The sequence below is a fragment of the Engraulis encrasicolus genome, unplaced genomic scaffold (assembly GCF_034702125.1).
Source record: "Engraulis encrasicolus isolate BLACKSEA-1 unplaced genomic scaffold, IST_EnEncr_1.0 scaffold_131_np1212, whole genome shotgun sequence".
Lineage (NCBI taxonomy): Eukaryota > Metazoa > Chordata > Actinopteri > Clupeiformes > Engraulidae > Engraulis > Engraulis encrasicolus.
The window spans coordinates 100,001-122,660 of NW_026944812.1; the positions used below are offsets into that span (position 1 = coordinate 100,001).

At 44.4% G+C, this 22,660-nt stretch overlaps 1 protein-coding gene across 1 annotated transcript in view; it reads left to right on the top strand.

The window, feature by feature from the left end:
* The window catches only part of LOC134442237 (E3 ubiquitin-protein ligase rnf213-alpha-like), a gene marked incomplete at its 3' end in the record, with an annotated part of 41,963 nt that overhangs the window by 11,032 nt on the left and 8,271 nt on the right, over window positions 1–22,660 (top strand). The window contains exon 2 of the mRNA XM_063192486.1: window positions 21,217–21,399. Coding sequence (XP_063048556.1) covers window positions 21,245–21,399 — 155 coding nt within the window. The remainder of the gene's footprint in view (window positions 1–21,216; window positions 21,400–22,660) is intronic.

Consider the following 22,660-nt stretch of genomic DNA (forward strand, 5'->3'; position numbering starts at 1 on the left):
GGTAGGCCTACTTAGGGGCCTACATACACCAAATAGCTACTTAGTAGGCCTACCTGTACAATATACAGTATATTGTATAATGCAAGAATCACAAAATTAGGATAGGATGGAGATTAATTATTTTCTTGAAAATAAACTTTTAAGCAGGCTAGCAAGTTAGAATAACCAGATTAACAGAATACAAATCACTTAAAACTAATAAGTCTTGCGTCAAAAACCTTGGTGTGACGGACAGTAATCTCAGTGTCAATGCTCACATCAAAAGCATAAATCAGTTTTGGCATTTTAGGAACGTACTGTAGCTAAGATGAAGGATTCTGTACCTAAACAGGATATGGAGAAATTAATCCATGTGTTTATTACCCATCTAGCCTACTTACAGGTCTTCCCAAAAAAGGCACTCAGGCAGGTGCAACTAAAGCGACCTTGGGTTCATTGAAAGGCGCTATATAAAAAGTAGTTATTATTATCGTCGTCGTCGTCGTCGTCGTCGTCGTCGTTGTTGTTGTTATCAATAATAATCCAAAATGCTGCAGCTAGAATTCTAACCAAAACAAAGGAAATAGATCACATCACTCCAGTACTTAGGTCAATACACTACCAGTGAGATTTAGAATTGAGTTTGTTACCCTTCTGGTTACCCTTCTGGTAATATCTATATCTCTAAGTCACTATGGCTTAGGCCCTAAATGTATTGTAGATAGGCCTATGCTAGATTAGTATCATCTGAATAAATGTCTGGTCTTTAGAGTCTCCTCTACTGGTTGTGTCAAGTGTAAAATCCAGACAGGGTGAAATGGCATTAGTCATTATGTTACTAAATTCTGGAAACAGCTTCCTGTCCATTTTTGTGAAAAATAAATTTTTGCACATTATTTTGTCCATAAAAATGTATCAAAAATCCATAATGGCTCCCAAACATGTAGAACCGGTCTTGCACTTGCCATAAAGTTGATGTGGCAGTGAGATAATGGTCCATGCTCATAGCATAGTGGATTCAGATGAATAGTGTGACTTTTTTCATGTTCATTGAGGTGTTCATTTCCTATATCTTTGCATTAGATTAGCGGAATAGCTGTGACTCTGACAGAATTGTTATTGCATATATTTATCACACTAAAATCATGTAAATTTTGAAAAACACCAAGTCAAAATATTTAAACATTCATTTTATGCACTGAAAAACGAATTTAGTTGACATTTGGTCTTTATCCTGCTATAATCTCTTTGGGTTGGTTTGGACTTGAACACCACAAATGTCAATATTGATGATATTTTTTAATATTAGAGAAAAACTAATAAAATAAATTTGGGGGTTGTTGTACTCTCATATCAGCTGTGATACATGGACAACATAATCACTAATTGTATCACTTTAGGAAGTATGAAAAGTGAATTTATACAGGTTTTGATAGTTTTGGTAATCAAAAACGATTTGCATAATGTAAAATAAAAGACCTGTGAAGTCAAAAAGATGAATAAATAAAGTAGTATTTCCATGGATATGAATACATACCAAATTAGCTATGAGATAAAAACAATACCTGATGAGAATTAGTGTTTTTAGGTATTTTATGGCTGAGTTTATCTATCACGGGTCAAAAATGAATGTAGGACTTTTAATTTTTGAAAAATGACTTAACATAGTACAGTACATGTACATACATGTACCCACCACAATAAAACTGCCTGTCATTAGTTAACGGTATATATAGTGAGAATCCACTCTCATCTTGTGTAGTTTTAATGTAAGACAATTCCTTCTTTAGACTTCAGTAGCGATTATATTACAGTTAGTGGCCTGCAAGACTAGTGAGGTGGCCTACTACATTTGAAACGGATTTGGCCTGAATAAAAAATATCAAATACACGTCAGGCCACCGGGAATTTGCCCGGTATGCCCTATGGCCAGTCCAGCGGTGTGGTCGACCTTATTATTTGTTGTCTGGAGATATGTCCCATAATGTGCTGTAGGGGTAATCCCACATTTATTGGACGTGAGGAATATTCTTCCTCACGCAAGGGCACCAAAATATGTAGGTTCTACTACATTTATGGGTACGGGGACTATTCTTCCTCACACACGGGCACCAAAATATGTAGGCTCAACTACAATTAATGGGTACGACGTTAAATGTAAGGGAAGTACAATAATGTAATTATAATTACATTAATAAGTATACAATTCTTATACAGTTCCAAATATGTAATGTGTTATTACTATATGTGAGGAATAAGAGTATAAGAAATGATGCATGAAGAGTGTGTTAAACTCTTCACGCTGGGTATCAATAATGTGTAGGTGTGTACTTATGGAATCGTCAATTGTCTAATTAATGATTGTATAAAACACGGTTCATGACCGTCTCATAAAATCATGACCATTATTGACAAATAATCTGAAGGTTTTGTGTGAATTCTTTTCTGGTTGACTTCGTAGAAATTGTTCAAATAAGACAAACACAGTTCACCACAATGTACATTTATTGTAAAAGCATCATCCGGTCATAACACTGATACAGCCAATGTGACTTGCAGGGCATAAGAACTTAGGTAAAATATACAATATATACACGCGGTATGAGAGGATGCGCTATGCGTGTGTGTGTGTGTGTGTACGCTATGCGAGAGAGAGAGAAAGAGAGAGAGGATAGGAGGAGGCGAGCGCTCGGTGAGCGCCGCACACCTCTGTTACCGCATGTGCCAAGCGGTGGGAGGAGAGAGAGAAAGTGAGAGATGTATGTTCTGTATGAACTATGGTTCAAATGATTCTGCGCAGCTCTGGCGCGCAGGACCGAAATATGAGTTACAAGGAGGGGCGTTAAGCTTTCGGCTGATGAAGCGGGAACTTATCTTCAAGATAGGAGTTCAGGCTGATCAGAGAATACAGTCCTTTGTTTAGAGGCTTTACAGTATGCGTGGGGGGAAGGGAAAGGGGAGCGCTTGGCGCTCTTTTCCGACAATAGCTTACGTCCTCGACTCGGTAACTCTATGGGTTAAAACACTGGTACGTGTATCTCTGTGAGTGGATAATTTACATGTGGGTGCAAGTATGGCCTATGGCAATATTGCAACTAATGTAAACTAAGAATAGCGTGTGGCTATCTGTGGTGATGAGAGGGGAGGAAGAGAGAAAGAAAAGAAAGAACGGATAGAACAAAATAACCCAAAATAAAATATATCACACTCTACAAGTGTGGATATTTAAACACAACTCCTAAAAGCTATGTAACAGTCCTAACTGCATATCTATGTCCAATGCAGTGCTTACTGCGTTATTCTTGGTAGGAAGGGAGAAAATCATTTGATCTCTCCGGCGAGGTGGTTCCTTTGTTCTCGAGACGCGCACGTGTGTGGGGGTCCGAGTGTTACCACGCGGTTCCGGCGCGAGGCTGCAATATGTCCAAAAAGTTCTTGCTTCGTTGAACGGGGAAAGGAAAGGGTATTTCGTTGTGTAGTCCGATTGTCTTTGCGGTGCCGTCCTGCGAAGGTCCAGTGAGAAAGGCGGGTGTACGCAGGTCCGTTCCACGCGTAATCACTATACCGGTTGTCCACTCTCTTGGGGGACAGACTATCAGGCTCAGCCGAGTCTGCGTAGACTCTAGGCGAGGTCCTTGATTTCGGTACTAGTAACAGATTAACAATTGTCCGTACAAAAGTTATCCTATAGCGCGTGAGTTCCTCGTGGGTCCTGACTCACTGCTCTCCTAGTAGGGTTCGCAAAAGTCAAATGCAATACAAACGAAAACTGGTTGAAGGAAGAAATATATCAACCGTAGTGTTAACCTGGCCAAGATAACTTACAGTTTCAATAATTTCTAAAATAGACGTCTCCCAAGGAGACGTGTCCCGGCACGTCTCACATCTCGATGGAGGAAGTCGGGCGTCCGGCCTAGGGCGTCGGGCTTAGAGGGATAGGGGAGATTCATACCTTGACCTGGGGTTTTATAGGTACAGGGGCGGGGCTGAGCCACGTATGTAATTCGAACCAGGTACAGTAGAAAACAAAATGGTGTCTGTATTTTACAAAATGGCGGGCATTCGTAAAATAAGTGGAAATGAATTAAACTTTAGGGGTAATAATGCCTACAGTGCTTAAGCTTCAAGGGTGCCAATACTAATTGGCAGCACTGTATGTTTACGGCAATGTGCAATATTGTACATTAGGTCGTTGTGCTGTTTCTATGTGGGTAGTTGACAGATAAGTCATAGACCACAAGCAGTAGGTGTCGGGAACAACACCTCAAGCACCCTGACCCTGTACACGGGGGTCCCCACAAGGCTGTGTGCTCAGCCCCCTGCTGTTCACGCTGCTCACACATGACTGCACAATGACCCACAGCACTAACCATGAAAAGATGAAAATCTGCCATTTTGAAAAACATGAATTGAATTTTGGAGCACATTTGAGATGGCCCCAAGTTTTAATCGCAAAAGACCTTCTGGTCTGTTATCCACTGTAAAAACCCAGGACGATAGGCCTAATTTACCCAGCCATAGACTGAATAGAATTCATGAATTTCACCTTATAGTACAGTGTAATAATGCATGGAAACAAGTCATTTTGGAAAATGGGTGCCATATTGAATTCTGGGCAAAAACCTAGGTGGCCCCATGTTTTAATCTCTTCTAATAGGCCTTCTGGTCAGTAGTCCACACAGAAAACTTTGGCAGGAAGAAAGGCCTTATTGTTCGACCTGATGACCTGTCTATGTGTCACCCTCTGGATTTAATGATGAGGTAGGGTAGGAGTTTTCAACACTGGGGTCTCGACCCCACGTGGGCTCACCTGAAATATCACATGCTTGACGCCATCTAAAGCAAATTTGTTTATCTTGGTCTCAAGAGAGATGAACAGACCAAGGATATGGATCACTGGAACCATGTCGTGTGATCTGAAGAGACCAAGATAAACAAATATACTTTAGATGGTGTCAAGCATGTGTGGTGGTAAACAAGTGAGTTAAAAAAAAAAGGGTATCCTATCAAAAGCCAAGCATGATAGTGGGACTGACATGGCGTGGGGATGCATGAATGCTGTCAACATTGGTAATCTGAAATACACCTAAAAGAAGCAGATCCTGATATTCTCCATAGGATTGTATTCAAATTTCACACCAATCTATTTAAGCCCGATGCAGACTCAAAATGTAAAAGTTCAATGCAAAGAAAGGTTGAAACGCACACTGATGACCTCCCTTGTCATCCCTTTTCATTTCGTTTCATTTCGAGACGATTCGAGCCAACACAGCCCCTTCTCTACCGGATTTTAATCTGGGGTGTACTCACTTTTGTGAGTACACGTTCAAACATTAATGGCTGTATTTTGTTTTTTTCTGAGTGAACAAGAAATGTAAGCGGTTAAATATGTTGTTAAAAGGTCACTAATCATTGTGTCAAAGTGAAATTTCTGTAATGCTTTCCTATGAAAAGATATACTCACAAATCTGCAAAACTGTGAGGGGTGTATTCACTTTCGTGATATACTGTATATTAAGGACCCAATTCTGGGCCCCTACACCCGAGACAACTGACCCTTTATCCTGTCGGCTTCCACAAATGATGTCTGTCACAAATGATATTATTACTGCTTTAGATAACAAAATATTCGGTGGCTGTTCAAATAATGACAAAAAATGATGAAATTGGCTGGGAGTCTACATCTAAAAACGGCTGGTATTGAATGTGTTAAGGAGCCAATTCTGGGCCCCTACAGCCGAGACAACTGACCCTTTATCCTGTCGACTTCCATGACTAAGTTTCCGTTCCCTGCCTAGTAGGCTATACAAGTAGCGAGCAATATCACATCTATTGATATCTAACGAAATGGAAAGATTTCTTCGTTTGCCTGACACCTCAAAGAACAGGCAAACCATACCCGAAGAACAGACATCAAAAAAGACAGCGGAGATAAAACAAATGTTTCCTTCAGTATGAATTTACAAGCGTCATGGAAACAAACGAGGAAAAGCCGAAGTGTCTGCTGTGTAGGAAGGCTACTGTCTGCCGAGAGTCTCAAACCGAAAAAGCTGAAAAGGCACTTTTAGACAGTGCATAAAGATAATTTCGGTAAACTCAAATGTTGTTTGAAAAGAAATGTGCTGTGCTGAATAAGCAGCGAGTGTAGGCCTACTTCCAAAAGGCTGCGACCATGAGCAGTGTTTCCCGCAGCGTTTCTAGTTGAAGCGACCGCTTTGGCAAGATCAGGTGACCTCCTTGGCTAACGTTCCTCCGAAAAATGATTAAAAAATAACAATACTAATAAAAGAAGGGCCCGTCGTAGTTGCGCAATGCCAATTTCAAGCATTGAGGCAAGTGTTCATTTCAACAGAAGAGAAGAGACACAAGACAGGTTCGTCAGCAACCGATTTTTTCATGACAGAGACATTTGTGCAGTCATGAAACAGTACAGAAGCCAACGTCTTTCTCTGACGTGCTTCCACTCCACTCCTTTCGCTTCTGTATGCCTCCTATCCGACTTTGAGCTGTTTAATGTTAGCTATATTTCGCTTTATTTGTTGATTATCTGTGGGTTCAAGATTCAAGATTCAAGAATTTATTGTCATTGTCAAAATGGCAACGAAATTGTGTTTGGGGTACAATACTTAGTAGCAGCAGGTTTTCAAGTAAAGTGCAATAAGAGGTAAAAGTGACACCAGTGCTTGACCCCACCAGCCCCCCCATCCCACTTAAAGTGCAGCAGAGATTAAGTGCATAATACTCTACACCCCCCCCCCCCTCTCTCTCTCAAACGCACGCACACACACACACACACACACACACACACACACACATGCGCGCGCACGCACACACACACACACACACACAAAGAAATGTCCAAAGGATAGATGGATAACATTTAAGACAGTAATGTTCCTCAGCAGTCCTGCAAATTCAAAAGTCTAATGGCCTGGTGGTAAACACTGTTGGTTATAGACAATTCACAAATAAATAAGTTGTGAACATCTTGCTCAAGTGAATTCAACCTAGAAACTTCAACTTCGAGAGCGCTGCAGGGCAAAATGACTGTCGCAGGGCTCATTATTGCGTCTAGAAATTAGTTGGGCAATGACATAATGAAAAGGGCTCACGTTTGCGAGGAAGGATTTAAAACACTTAATTTGCATTTTGCTCCTAAAATAAATAGCCTACCCTAGTTCTACATTCCATTGAGAAAACAATGAGCAGTGCCCGTAGCAAAGGGGGATCAAAGGGATCGTTCGATCCCACTCACCGCCCCACACCCCCACTCGACTCCCACTCGACTCTAACCCTCCTGTTATCCTTGGGGTCTATTTGACCTCATTCAATGTTTAACGTCTGAAAATATGTGACGTACTGTCATGAGCACTCTCTCTCCCTGGTAGCAACCTTAATTGCATTCAATTATCTGCCACTCTGCTCACTCTCTCCCTACTCTGCCTAACGAGCTCCACCTGGCTCCGCCCTGCTCTGCTCTTGTTACCTGGCCAGCTGCACTGCATTTCCCACTCACCATCCTCACCTTGCCTCACTCTGTTCTAATTACTCTGCCAGCTGCACTGCATTTCCCCACTAACCTCTCCCAGTATATCAAGCCCTGTTTTTCAGCCAAGCCCTGTCAGATCGTCTTCATACCTGGACCAGTAACCTGCCTGTCTGTCTACCCTCTGACTCCTACCTGTGATTCCGATCCGTTCTTGACTGCCTTCCTTTTCTACTGCCCCGGCTATCCCGACCTGCCTTCTGGATCTCGACTACTCTCCAATCTTCAGCCCCTCCGGTAACTCGATTCTGCCTTCTGTCTCTCACCACGATTATTGCCCAGCCCTGGTCTGTACTACTGCCTGCCATTCATATTGCTGTTGTGTGTGTGTTCCCCCAGGCCTCCGACCACCAGACGAGCGAGCCCAGACGCTTCACCACCCTCAGCCCGATACGCCGCTCGATCACTGGGGGACACACACACTAGGCACTTTGAACTGGAAACCCCCGGACACTTGGTGACCCCCGGAGCCCAGGTAACCCACAGGACCCTGAAAGACCCCTGAGCCCCAAGCACCCCTGGAACCCCTGACACCCCTGGCACTCCTAGCACCCCTGGAACCGGCACCTCCGAAGACCTCAAGATCCACTCACTCCTCTTCCCCCCCTGAACCCTTAAATAAACAACTCTGAATTTGAACTTGCGCTCTTGGGTCGTCTTCTGTCCGTGACAGAACGATCTGACCATCATGGACCCAGCGCACCCCCTGACCACTATGGAGGAAGAGCCAGAGATGACTGCCCTACAGCGTTTGGAGCGCACTGAGGGAGACATCAATCGGATGGCCGGCGACATCGTTTCCCTTCTCCAGCTAGGCAACCAACAACAACAGCAATTCAACCAGCAGCAACAACAGATCCAGCAGCAACAGCAACAGCTTCAGCAGCAGCAGCAACAGTTTCAGCTACAACAGCAAGAGTTTCAACTGCAGCAACAACAGCTAGCCCAAGCCCTGCAACTACTCTCAAACCCGGCTACTCCACCTGCACCCACCCCTGGTTCTTCTGTTCCTGTACCACCGACACTCCTTCATCCCTCCGCTGGAGCTTCTCCAGATGCCCTAGGTCCCAATGCTGCAGGCCCGGCAGTGCTGCCACCAGATCCCCACGCTCCTGAACCAAAGATTGGGAACCCGGAACGTTTCGATGGGAACCAGAAGCAAGTAAGGCCATTCTTGAGCAGCTGCCGAATCCAGTTCGCACTACAGCCCAGGACCTTCTCAACGGAGGGAGCCAAGGTGGGGTATGTCATCACCCATCTCACCGGCCGAGCTCGGTTGTGGGGAACGGCAGAATTCGACCGGCAAACCCCAGCCTGTGCCTCTTTCAGTGCCTTTGAGGAGGAGATGTTAAAGGTCTTTGACCTAGGCTCGCCAACAGCCGAAGCGTCACAAGCTCTGCTCACCATCCGTCAGGGTAATCGGACAGTGGCAGACTTCTCCATTGACTTTCGTACCCTGGCCAGTCAAAGCTCGTTTAACTCAGAGGCACTGGTGCAAGCCTTCCTCCACAGCTTGGCGGACTATATCAAAGACGAGCTTGTTTCTCATGACCCGCCCTCAACACTTGATGCCGTCATTGACCTTGCCGTCCGCATTGACCGCCGTATACAGACCCGGAGGAGGGAGAAGGGGCGTCTCAGTCAAACTGCCATCCACACTCGGGTTGATATCTCCTCTGTCCAGCCCCTGCCTGTCAAGTCCCAAAGTCAACTCAATCAGCCTGAGGCCATGGAGATTGGCCGTGCCTCTCTGACTCCCGAGGAGCGTCGGCGCCGTCTAAGCTCCAACCTTTGCCTCTACTGTGGTGGTGAAAATCACCGTGTCGCCAACTGTCCGGCAAAAGCCGCAGCTCACCAGGTGTAGGGGAGATCCGGGTGAGCTCAACAAATCTTCAGTCTCCCCCCATTCGAAAAACCCTGCTTCATCTCCGCCTTCAGCTTTCCGACACGACTCATACATTGGCCGCCCTTGTGGATTCTGGAGCCGAAGCAAACATCATGGACCCTGAGCTTGCACGGCAACTGGGCGTGAACCATCATCAACTGACACAACCCATTCCTGCACGAGCCCTGGATGGGCATCATCTTGGCACGGTCACTCACATCTCCGCCCCTGTGACAATTCTGTTGTCAGGAAACCACCAGGAGTCCATTCAGTTTCACCTCCTACACTCACCTGGCCAACCACTCATTCTCGGATACCCGTGGCTCCGTCAGCACAACCCCCACATCGACTGGGAGACAGGAACAGTCCGTGAGTGGGGAAGGAGTTGTCACCAGACCTGTTTAAGGGGGGCCACCCTGCCCGTTCACCGGGAAATATCTAACGCTACCCCCGACATATCCAATGTTCTGGCCTGTTACCACAGCCTGAAAGAGGTGTTCAACAAATCCAAGGCGACATCTCTACCCCCACACAGACCCTATGACTGCGCGATTGATCTCCTGCCTGGCACAGCACCTCCCAAGGGTCGTCTTTATTCACTGTCAGCCCCGGAAAGAAAGGCCATGGAAGACTACATTAATGACTCTCTTGCCGCCGGGATAATCAGACCGTCATCTTCCCCCGCAGGAGCGGGATTCTTCTTCGTCGGCAAGAAGGACGGTTCTCTTCGTCCATGCATAGATTACCGGGGTCTGAATGACATCACGGTTAAGAATCGCTACCCACTGCCCTTACTTTCGTCTGCCTTCGAACTGCTGCAGGGAGCCACCGTATTCACAAAGCTGGACCTTCGCAATGCCTACCATCTGGTGCGAGTGAGAGAGGGAGACGAATGGAAGACAGCGTTCAACACACCAACCGGCCACTATGAATACCTCGTCATGCCCTTCGGCCTCACCAATGCCCCAGCAGTTTTTCAAGCCCTAGTGAATGATATCCTCAGGGACATGCTAAATAAATTCGTATTTGTGTACCTTGACGATATTTTAATATTCTCAAAGACTCTGTCAGAACACACGCACCATGTCCAGTTGGTCCTGCGCCGCCTGCTGGAGAACTCTCTTTTCGTGAAGGCAGAGAAGTGCGAGTTCCATGCAAAAACTGTTTCATTCCTGGGGTATGTGGTGACCGAGGGCAGCATTCAGATGGATCTCACGAAGGTGTCGGCTGTCACTTCCTGGCCAGTTCCTGAGTCTCGGAAGAAGTTGCAACAGTTCTTGGGCTTTGCGAACTTTTATAGAAGGTTCATCAGAAACTATAGCACAGTGGCTGCACCACTCACGGCGCTAACCAGCACTAAACAACCGTACCAATGGACAGCAGCTGCTGACAAGGCCTTCAATATTCTCAAGACACGTTTCACTTCTGCTCCCATCCTCCAGATGCCAGATGCAGCAAGGCAGTTTGTGGTGGAGGTAGATGCTTCGGACGTGGGAGTGGGTGCAGTGCTTTCTCAAAGAGCAGCTGAGGATGGCAAGATGCACCCCTGTGCCTTCTACTCCCGTCGGCTAACCCCTGCTGAATGCAACTACGACATTGGGAACCGCGAGCTGTTGGCTGTCAAGCTCGCCCTTGAAGAATGGCGGCACTGGTTAGAGGGGTCAAAGGAACCATTCATAGTGTGGACAGACCACAAAAACCTGGAGTATATCCAAACAGCCAGGAGGCTGAACTCCCGTCAACAGCGGTGGTCTCTGTTCTTTACCCGCTTCAATTTCACGCTCTCCTACCGCCCGGGATCTCGCAACGTCAAACCTGATGCCCTTTCCCGGATGTTTCAGAAGGACGAGACCACTGCCATGACAGCCCCCATTCTTCCCAGCCACTTTGTCGTAGCGGCCCTCACCTGGGAGATCGAGAAGCAGGTCATGGAGGCTCTTCGGGACCAGCCAGGCCCAAGCACCAGCGCCCCCAACCGTCTGTTTGTTCCAGCAAATCTCAGGTCACCTGTGATACAGTGGGGGCACGAATCCCGTCTGGCCTGTCATCCCGGCATCACTCGCACCCTTCATCTGGTCCGCCAGCGGTTCTGGTGGCGGCGGATGAGACGGGATGTCCGAGAATACATCCGAGCTTGTCCCACTTGTAACCGAAACAAGACCCCCAACCAGCCTCCTGCTGGGTTGCTGCAACCCCTACTCATACCCAAGAGGCCCTGGTCCCACGTTTCACTGGACTTTGTTACGGGTCTTCCGCCCTCTGACGGACACACAGTCATCCTTACCATTGTTGACCGCTTTAGTAAGATGACCCACTTCGTGCCCCTTCCCAAACTACCCTCTGCTAAGGAGACCGCCCAGGTGGTCCTGGAACAGGTGTTTCGTATCCATGGCCTACCCCAGGATATAGTGTCAGACCGGGGCCCGCAATTCTCAGCAACCTTTTGGAAGGAGTTCTGTCATCTCCTTGGGGCCACCGCCAGCCTATCGTCTGGATTCCACCCGCAGTCAAACGGCCAAACTGAACGCATGAACCAGGAGCTGGAGAAGGCACTGAGGTGCGTGGCCTCCCAAAATCCCCGGGCCTGGGCTCAACACCTGCTCTGGGTGGAATATGCCCATAATTCACTCACCAGTTCCTCCACCGGTTTCTCCCCCTTTCAGTGTGTCTACGGGTATCAACCTCCACTGTTTGCCAGCCAGGAAGCGGATGCCACCTGTCCGTCTGCTCTTGCGTATGCCCGCCGCTGCCGCCGCACTTGGGCCCAGGCTCGCACTGTCCTCCTGAAGTCTGGAACCAGCTACGCCGTCGGTGCCAACCGACGGAGGACCCCAGCACCTACTTACCGGGTTGGTCAGAAGGTCTGGCTGTCTGCCCGGGATCTGCCGCTGCGGGTTGAATCACGAAAGCTGGCCCCTCGCTTCATTGGTCCTTTTCCTGTGCAGAGAGTCATCAGTCCAACAGCGGTCCGGCTTCAGTTGCCCGCTTCCATGCGGGTCCACCCCACCTTCCACGTCTCCAAGGTCAAGCCGGTCCATGAAAGTCCCCTGGTCCCTGCAGCTCCGGCGCCGCCTCCTCCGCGCCTCGTAGATGGCGGTCCTGTCTTCACCGTCCGGCGGCTGCTCCGCTCTAGGCGAAGGGGTAGGGGTCTCCAGTACCTCGTTGACTGGGAGGGATATGGTCCAGAGGAGAGGACCTGGATCCCGGCCAGGAGGATAGTGGACCGGACCCTCATCACTGACTTCCACCGACTACATCCTGATCAGCCTGCAATCCGTAGGGGCCGTCCAAGAGGGGTCCCTAGCCGTCCTGCCAACCCTGCTCCTGTCTCAGTGCCTGTCCTGTCTCCCGACCGTGACCCTCCAGCTCCTTCTGAGGATGAGGATATTCACTCGGACCGCTCGGAAGAGTTCTGACCCGCCGCCTGCTCCCCTCCACCCTCCCGGCGTGATGTTGTTCTTGGGACTTCTGGGGCCGTCCCTTGGAGGGGGGGTCCTGTCATGAGCACTCTCTCTCCCTGGTAGCAACCTTAATTGCATTCAATTATCTGCCACTCTGCTCACTCTCTCCCTACTCTGCCTAACGAGCTCCACCTGGCTCCGCCCTGCTCTGCTCTTGTTACCTGGCCAGCTGCACTGCATTTCCCACTCACCATCCTCACCTTGCCTCACTCTGTTCTAATTACTCTGCCAGCTGCACTGCATTTCTCCACTAACCTCTCCCAGTATATCAAGCCCTGTTTTTCAGCCAAGCCCTGTCAGATCGTCTTCATACCTGGACCAGTAACCTGCCTGTCTGTCTACCCTCTGACTCCTACCTGTGATTCCGATCCGTTCTTGACTGCCTCCCTGTTCTACTGCCCCGGCTATCCCGACCTGCCTTCTGGATCTCGACTACTCTCCAATCTTCAGCCCCTCCGGTAACTCGATTCTGCCTTCTGTCTCTCACCACGATTATTGCCCAGCCCTGGTCTGTACTACTGCCTGCCATTCATATTGCTGTTGTGTGTGTGTTCCCCCAGGCCTCCGACCACCAGACGAGCGAGCCCAGACGCTTCACCACCCTCAGCCCGATACGCCGCTCGATCACTGGGGGACACACACACTAGGCACTTTGAACTGGAAACCCCCGGACACTTGGTGACCCCCGGAGCCCAGGTAACCCACAGGACCCTGAAAGACCCCTGAGCCCCAAGCACCCCTGGAACCCCTGACACCCCTGGCACTCCTAGCACCCCTGGAACCGGCACCTCCGAAGACCTCAAGATCCACTCACTCCTCTTCCCCCCCTGAACCCTTAAATAAACAACTCTGAATTTGAACTTGCGCTCTTGGGTCGTCTTCTGTCCGTGACAGTATCTGGTGGTTAACAGTGTCAAAAGCCTTTCTAAAATCTAGGAAAACAGCCCCAACCACACCGCTAGCATCAAGTTTTAACTTTACATTTTCCAAGAAGAAGCAGACAGCCGTCTCTGTTGAGTGATGTTTTCTGAAACCAAACTGCATGCTGTTAAGCATATGACTATTATTTAGGTGCTGTATGAGTTGTTCTGACACTATTTTCTCAGTTATTTTGGATATAGCGGGAAGTATGCTAATTGGTCTATAGTTACTAGTTATTGTTGGGTCACCAGATTTGAGGATTGGAGTTATAACTGCACTTTTCAAGCTGTCTGGGAATACCTGCTGGGTGAAAGAGTCATTGACAATGGTTGTGAGTGGTGAAAGGAGGGATTGCTTATGGGTTTTAATAAATAGTGTATCCATGCCATGTGCGTCTTTCGCTCTGGAGCTTTTTAGCCCACAGATGACCTTGTCAACCTGCGCCTGAGACACCGTGTGTATGTTAAAAACTGGCGCTGTGGTGCTGATGAGTGTGTGACCTAAATTTGTAATTTCAGTGTCAGTGCTTTGCGTTAACTGTGTTACTGAATTAATAAAATATGTATTGAGTGCTGTTGCAATATCCTTAGGGCCCTCTATTATAGTGTTATCTATCTGCAACTCTTTAATATCTCTATGTATGTTGCTGTTGTTTGTAAGTTTTTTAATATTCGTCCATATTTCTTTGGCATTTCCCCTAGCGTTGCTAATTACATTGAATGTTGCTTTCGCTGTTCTAAGAGCCTTCACCACTTTGTTTCTTAGTGTATCTTCCACAATTCTTTAGGAATTTCATTATATTTCATTTTGACCATTTGAATAGGTTAGCTGGAGGATATCATGAAGTGTCATTTGTGTATGATGAAAAATAGAGAGTTTTAAAACGGTCATTTTTGACCGTAACACCAGAGGGTTAAACAAAAAAGGGCAAAAATGAAAAGGACAAAATTATTAGCCCCCTGATCATTATAGTCAATATGGCACCATTTATGAACCGAAACTGACAACAGGCTCTGATGTTACCTGTTACCATGCCCCACTAGGGATTTTGGCCCATTTCTTCACTGCAAAGTGTTCTAGCTGGTCCAAATTGCATGGAAGCTGAGTATAGACATTTGCCACAGACTCTTAGTGGGATTAAGGACTGGACTATGAACGGGTCATTCCAGTATCATGGTTGTAGTGTCCTTGAAGAGCCTCTGAGCTGATTTAAATGTATGCTTTGGGTTATAATGTTGTTGGAAGACCCAGCAATCCAGATCCAGACCCAGACTCCCTGTGTCTGAGGCTGAATAACAGACTAAAAACTTGATGCCCCCACCACTATGTGTAACTGTGGAAACTGCATAGTGTCATTAGACCAAAGAAGTATTGGACACCTGTCTAGATGATTGTTATTGACCTCGTCTCACCTGGAGTTTTTATTTCAAGAATGACAGCTGTTAGGGCTTGTCATCATATTGGGCTTTGGGGGCATCATCACAGAGGAACCCCTTTACTAAAGGCTGAGCATATCAGAGTGTTATTGAGCTTTGCCTGTGAACATTTGAAAGTCAAAAATGAGTTTTGAAAGCCTCTGCTTTCATCTGATGAAATTCAATTGCACCTGCTTTGATGCATACATTCTGCTTCTGTCAGGTGAAGAAAGGGATAGGCCTTAAACCTTTATAACATGGTTTCCACAATTAAACATGGTGGTGAAAGCATCATTCTGTGGCAGCCTCAGCCACAGGAAACCTTGTTTGGGTGTACGGCACCATCAAAACAGAAGATCATGATAGAATGTGGAAGGTGACCATGCAAAAATATGGTCATAGAGGAGGCTAAGATCTTCACTGGATCTTTCAATAAGATAGTAACCCAAAACATACATACAAAATAGTTCAAATGTTCTTCAAGGATACTAAAACCATGGCGGCCATGGAGTGCTTCAGACCTCAATCCTTCAGATTGTCTTTGAGGAGTGCTGAAAATGAATGTCCGTCCTCAACATCCATGCAATTTGGACCAGCTTAACTATTTGCAATGACAAAATGGGACAAAATCATCCCTGGTTGGACATGTGCCAACATAGTTGACAACTAATCAAAGTGCCTGGTGTTAATTTTGGTTCATAAATGGCACTGTATTGACTATTAATGATAAGGGGGCTAATAATTTTGTCCTTGCCATTTTTAACCATTTTTGTTTAAACTCGTTGTAAAAATGGAAAAGTCCAAATTCAACTTGGATACTATCTCCATGGTGTATTGGTTTCCAAAATAACATATATTAATAATGGCCATTCTTAATGATTAATCAAGAGAGATGTCTAATTTCTGGAGGGGGGGGTAATAATATCGTCCTCAACTATTATATACACTCACCAGCCACTACATTAGGAACACCTGTTACAACTGTACTGTTGTAATGTTAATTGAGGAAAATTTCTGATCATGGTGGCAACTCGATGCATTTGTGCATGTAGACATGGCCGCGATGATCTGATAGATTTCAAACCAAGCATTATAATGGGAAAAAAGGTTATTTAAATTACTTTTAACATGGCATGGCTGTGGGTGCCGAATGGCCTGATTTGTGAATTGAAGAAATGGCTGATCTATTGGGATATTCACACGCAACCATCTCTAGAGTTTACAAAGAATGGTATGAAAAAGGAAAAAAATGCAGTGAGTAGCGATTCTGTGGGCAAAAATGGCTTGTTGATGTCAGAGGTCAGAGGAGAATAGCCATACTGGTTTGAGCTGATACAAAGGCAACATTAAGTAAAAAAAAAAAAAAACACTCATTACAACCGAGTAAGGCTGTAACGATACACCCAACCCACGATTCGGTTTGTATCACGATATATGACCCACGGTTCGATATGCCCCACGATTTCACACAAAAAAAAAATTGTTTTGTTTTTTTTTACAAAAAAAATAATACGAAAAGAAATGATATATATACTTTGTAATTAATATCTTTTTTGCATTTACCTGCCTGCATTAATTTTGTAGGTTTACAAGGCTGAATGATGTTGCAGATATAGGCTACCACTGCAACCTGCTTCCAGGTGTTGACATCAAAACACAACACAGAGAAATAAAGGATATTAGTTCACCAAGGAAAAAGGCTTATAAATAGGCTCATATGTTGAGAGAGAGAGAGAGAGAGAGAGAGAGAGAGAGAGAGAGAGAGAGAGAGAGGTGGGGTGGTCAGGGTGTATAGTCATTGGCAGCTGTCTTACTTTATCAAACATTAGGCCTATCCAATTAATATCCAAACATTAAAACAACACTGGCCATATATCGTCAGGTCATGTTGTATTAAGTTAGGCTACTTAAAGAAATGCAACACTTAATTTTGATTTAAGTAAAATATTTCAGTAGCCTACAATCAAAACTCGAAATGAACCTCAGTTAGTTCTCACTGCTACATAACGCGCACGTTTTTCGTTTTGTTTTGCGGTTTGACATTTTGTCAAGAGCGAGAATGAATGCAGAGGCTGAAATGGAGCATGCTTTCTGCTTATGCAGGCGGTAATTTTACAATATAGCCTAACATTAATGTGGGAAGAAATAATGCTGCCTAATATCCTGCCTATCGACCTCAACGTTCGTCCGACTTCGGGCACCTCCCTACAAGCGATTCCAGTCTGGTTTATAGGCAGGCGGAGCATCTTGTGCGCTCTCTCTCTCTCGCGCTCTCTCTCTCCGCTCCAACGTCAAAACTCCACTCGCAATACATCGCGCATGCATGAGTAAAACAAATCTTGACACGTGTATAAAAGACTTCTTGGTCTGTTGTTCATTTGTCCTTCACCTTCCGATGTTTGCCAAAGTTTTTCGTCTCACGGAGGTTGCTCAGGCAATGGATAACAACAAGGTGCTGGTTGGAAGGAGCATTTTATATGAGAAAGGGGTGAATGGAACTGTTACTCGAACGTGTGCACCCTTTTTCTACTGGTCTTTTTAAGCGCATATGCAAACTCTTGCCTGTATGTTGCCTGTTGTGTTCTACACTGAGGGGTAACAACTTTAAAAGGGCACATCGCGATTCTGTGAGGAAGCTTCGCGATAGGGGTTCGTGGGTCTGCGTACCGCGATCCCTCGGTTCGATGCAATATCGTTACAGCCTTACAACCGAGGTATGCATAAGAGAATCCCTGATTACACAGCACATCAAATCTTGAGGCAAATGGGCTACAGCTGCAGAAAACCACATTTGGTGCCACTCCTGTCAGCTAAGAACAGGAAATGAGACAACAATTTACACAGGCTCACCATATTCGGCAGTAGAAGATCGGAAAAATGTTGCCTGGTCTGATGAGTCTTGATATCTACTGCAACACTCAAGTGGAATGGTCAGAATTTGGCGTCAACAACATGAAAACATGGGTCAAACCTAGCCTAATTTCAGGCTGGGGATAAAATGGCATAAGGATATTTTCTTAGCACAATTTGGGCCAATTAGTACCAATTTATCTTTGTTGGAATGCCACAGCCTACCCGATTATTGTTGTAGCAGTTCAGGCAGTACTGAAGGCAAAGGGGGGTCCAGCCCAGCACTCGATTAATCAACTTACTCTGGCTTGTACGCCTATTTGTTATACTAACAGCAAAGGTCTGGATGGAACAGCTTTTGGTCAAACACGAGCGAGAGAGAGAGAGAGAGAGAGAGAGGGCGAGAAAGCGAGCTCTCTTTGATTAAGTTGAACGGAGACAGCAAGTCCGCCTCGCCTTTTGATTTCAGGGGATTAAACAAATAAAACATTAGCAGAGCGAGATAGGCTACTTCTGTCTTTAATGAGCATAACATTATTTTTTTCAAAAATAGGTTAAATTTAAAGGGACACTGTGCAGGAAATGGTCAAAAAAGGTACTGCAACTATGCTGCTCATTGAAACTGGGTTGGCTATCACCAAATTTGATATTTACATTAAAGTTTACTAAGTAATAAACAAATATTTTCTAGTATGGTCCAAGTAGAGTCATTTTTGCAGCTAAAAATGGCTATTTTTGGAAATTGAAAAAATGGCAGACCATGGAGAAGATCCCCCTTTTCATGTATGAAAAGTGCCATTTTTCCAGTCATAATGAATATTTAGAATTTCATGGTGGTTTTAAGTATTCATGAAAAAGGTAACATTAGTAAATGGGCAGCATGAATTCTGGAAATAAACAACTACAAATCTCACACATTGTCCCTTTAATGCATATAACTACATAATTTTTTGATATATGGACAAAAAATTTAAAACTAGAGTTTAATTCAAAACAAATAAACTTTTTAAAAAGAGAAGTTTAAGAATATAACAAAACTACAAAATAAACTGTGAAAAAACATTTTGCACTAAATAGGCTCCAAAAATCAGACCAGTTTTTCAACTCCGTCAGTTTTTCTGTCAACTCCGTAAGATTTTCCTCAGCAATTTCAGGTGTTTTGTAAAATTTTGGGGAAAAAGCTCATTCTATAATCATTTTTTTGTTTAGGCAATAAAGGGTCATTAGATCTATACCACCATGTATTTTAACCACTTTAGGTGTTTTCCTCATGGTTGCAAAATAAAAGATAAAGTCTGAAAATGCCAATTTTTCGAGCTCTGTGTATTAATAACAGTCTTAAATTAAAATTTAAATATGTATATTACATATTAGTATACTATATTTGTCCCATCTCTCAAGAATCCCTGGTACATTAAAATAGCTTTGACAATCGCGATTCAGCACATAATTGTATTTAATTGAACAAAATAATGCAAATTACTTTACTTTTCTTATGTAAAATGCAAAACGAGGATAAGTGATCTGTGATAACAGCGCACAATGACCAGAGGTGAATTCCACTTTAATCAACACCCCATTTAACTTATCACAATGGGACATCCATCCTGCCGTGGTAGGCAATTACATATTGTCTTCCTGGGGAATTTATTATAGTCAGTTGCTTGGCGTAGTGGCTATGGTGTTGGTTTGGAGATTAAAAGGTTGCAAATTTGAATCCCATTTTGACTTTGACTGCATTACAGATTTTATTTTATACAGTGTTCCTTAGCTAAGTTAGAATATCATGCATCTTATTTTTTACTGAAATGGCTAACCTCTGGCCCAAAAGACAAGCCCACTTTTAGAATTTTCTGCGAGAATGAAGTCTAGTTAACCCTTGTGTTGTGTAAGAACAATACAGTAGTCCCTCTCATTATCTTTGCGGACAAAATTGACTGGCCTTACTCTAAATGTTAAATAAAAAAAATTGAAAGACAGAATTGGTGTGAAATTGATTTATTTCGATTCCAGTATTTAGTATGCAGTAACATTATGTGATGACAGTGAAAGCCAGATATGTGTTTAATATTTAATTGCCTCTTTTTTTAATGCTGCAAGGAAAAACTCTGAAAAAAGAGGACAAACTTTCTCTGGGTTGCATTGGTGCATCTAATGTCCACAGTGTCCAAACAAACTCTGTTCTCACAAACAGAAAAGGATCTCCCAATTAGGTAGGTAGAGATGCACCCTGAAATTCAATGCGTTTTTTTAAAGGGACACTGTGTGAGATGTGTAGTTGTTTATTTCCAGAATTCATGTTGCCCATTAACTAGTGTTACCTTTTTCATACCACCACCATCATATTCTAAGTATTCATAATGACTGGAAAAATGGCAGTTTTCATACATGAAAAGGGGGATCTTCTCCATGGTACGCGATTTTGAATTTCTAAAAATAGCCATTTTAGCTGCAAAAATGACTGTATTTGGACCATACTAGAAAATATTTGTTTATTACTTAGTAAACTTTCATGCAAAGATCAACTTTGTCAATAGGCAGCCCAATAAGCAGCATAGTTGCAGTACCTTTTTTGACCATTTCCTGCACAGTGTCCCTTTAACAACAGAGACATCAACAGTGTTAAATTCAGCACTTGTCCTCTTTTAATTCTGAAAATGTGATTTATTTCAGAATAATTAATTAAATCTGCATTGCAAAAATCATGTAAAACCTAATTCAGAATTAATCTTATTCATAAAATGCAACTTTATTCTGATTGGGTGGTTTATTCCATTTTTAATTCCAAATGGCTTTATTCCTCTTTCATGTGAACACTTTTTAATCTGCTTATGTAAAAACAATTACAGTTGTTCTGCGCGTGCTTGTTGCATTGGGATGATGCAAGTGGTAATGACGCAGACATTGCTTGTGCACACTCTGCCCAATCGAAACCTTACCTGATCCCAGATATTTGGAATTAAATGAAGGTGTTTCCATGTGAATACAAGGGAGACTATTTTGAATTCCAAACTATTTAATTCCAATCTGTTTATTCGGAATAAAAAAAAACACATAACATAAATGCAAGTGTTAAATGCAACTACTCTATTTTATTCTATTCTATTCTATTTTACTGTATTCTATTTACTGTATCCTGATGTTTTGTCCTCAATTAAGGTTTGGGACGCAGCGGTGCCCAGTGTGCATGGATGACCTCCGGGAGCCTGTGGCGCTGCCCTGTGATCACATGTTCTGCCTGGTCTGCGCAAAACAGTCCGTGGGGACTGGAACTATGTACTGCCCCCTTTGCAAGCAGCCTGTGCCTGATAACTACCGAATTCAGCCTTCAGAGGAGAAACAGTGAGGAAAAACACACACACGCACACGCACACACACACACACACACACACACACACACACACACACACACACACACACCAGACCGGGTGGCAGCACAAAAATATGCAGGGGGCGATTCATTTATCACAGGGGGCGGGGCACGCGTGCGTAATCTGAATTTGGTTCGCTCCTGGACGGCGCGTGGGCATCACCAGGCATCACCAGGTAGGCCTCCAAGAGCTTCTGAGGTGCCCACCAAGGATGTTGATAATTAGTCACGACTACAAGATTTTAGTCACAGTTAAAGGAGTAATACAGTTAAAATCATTGGCTGCGGTTTATAAAGGTGGTAAAGTGTCTTATTTTTCATTTTAAGCGTTGTCTTGCTTTAAGACAAGTTAAAAGAGGGAATATGTCGCTAAGCTAGTGAAAGTCAATGGATCCGTGTAGCATTGTAGCATGCCCTCGGGTAGCCCTTCGTAGCCTAGAGACCCTATTATTAATGATGGACATAATTTCTACTACTATTATTGGAATGATCTGAGCAGCGAGACACTCATGCAAGCACACACACCCATCCGTCCATACTGAACGCCAAATGAACTATTACACACCATGAACATACACCCACAAACCTAATCACACACTTTCATCACTGTTATTTCACCTCGATCATAGTGCAAAACAGAAGCAAAAACACACAGACGACAAAAGCATTTGTGTCTCCAAAATGTGTGTGTGGATGGCACTTTGTTAAACATAACGTTGACAGTCGATTCCCTTCCAAAGCATTCAGTTGTATGTTGCGTCTCAAATGGGTGTGAAACATTAAAGGGGTATGCCACTATTTTGGGGCTTAATACAGTTAAAATCGTTGGCTGGGGTTTATAAAGGTGGTAAAGTGTCTTATTTTTCATGTGAAGCGTTGTCTTGCTTTAAGACAAGTTAAAAGAGGGAGTATGTCGCTAAGCTAGTGAAAGTCAATGTATCCATGTAGCATTGCTACATGCTACACTGATCCATTGACTTTCACTAGCTTAAAAATAAGACACTTTACCTCCTATATAAACCCTGGCCAACGATTTTAACTGTATTAAGCCCCAAAATAGTGGCATACCCCTTTAATATGAATAAACATTGTGGATTAACCGAACTATTTTCACACGACTCTTCCATTCCCTTGAAGACTTCTTTACAAATATGTAGATTATATTGGAAAATATAGATATCCTACGCGCTCCTGCACTTCACAATCGGGTGTGTCATGGGAAAGGACTAGTAA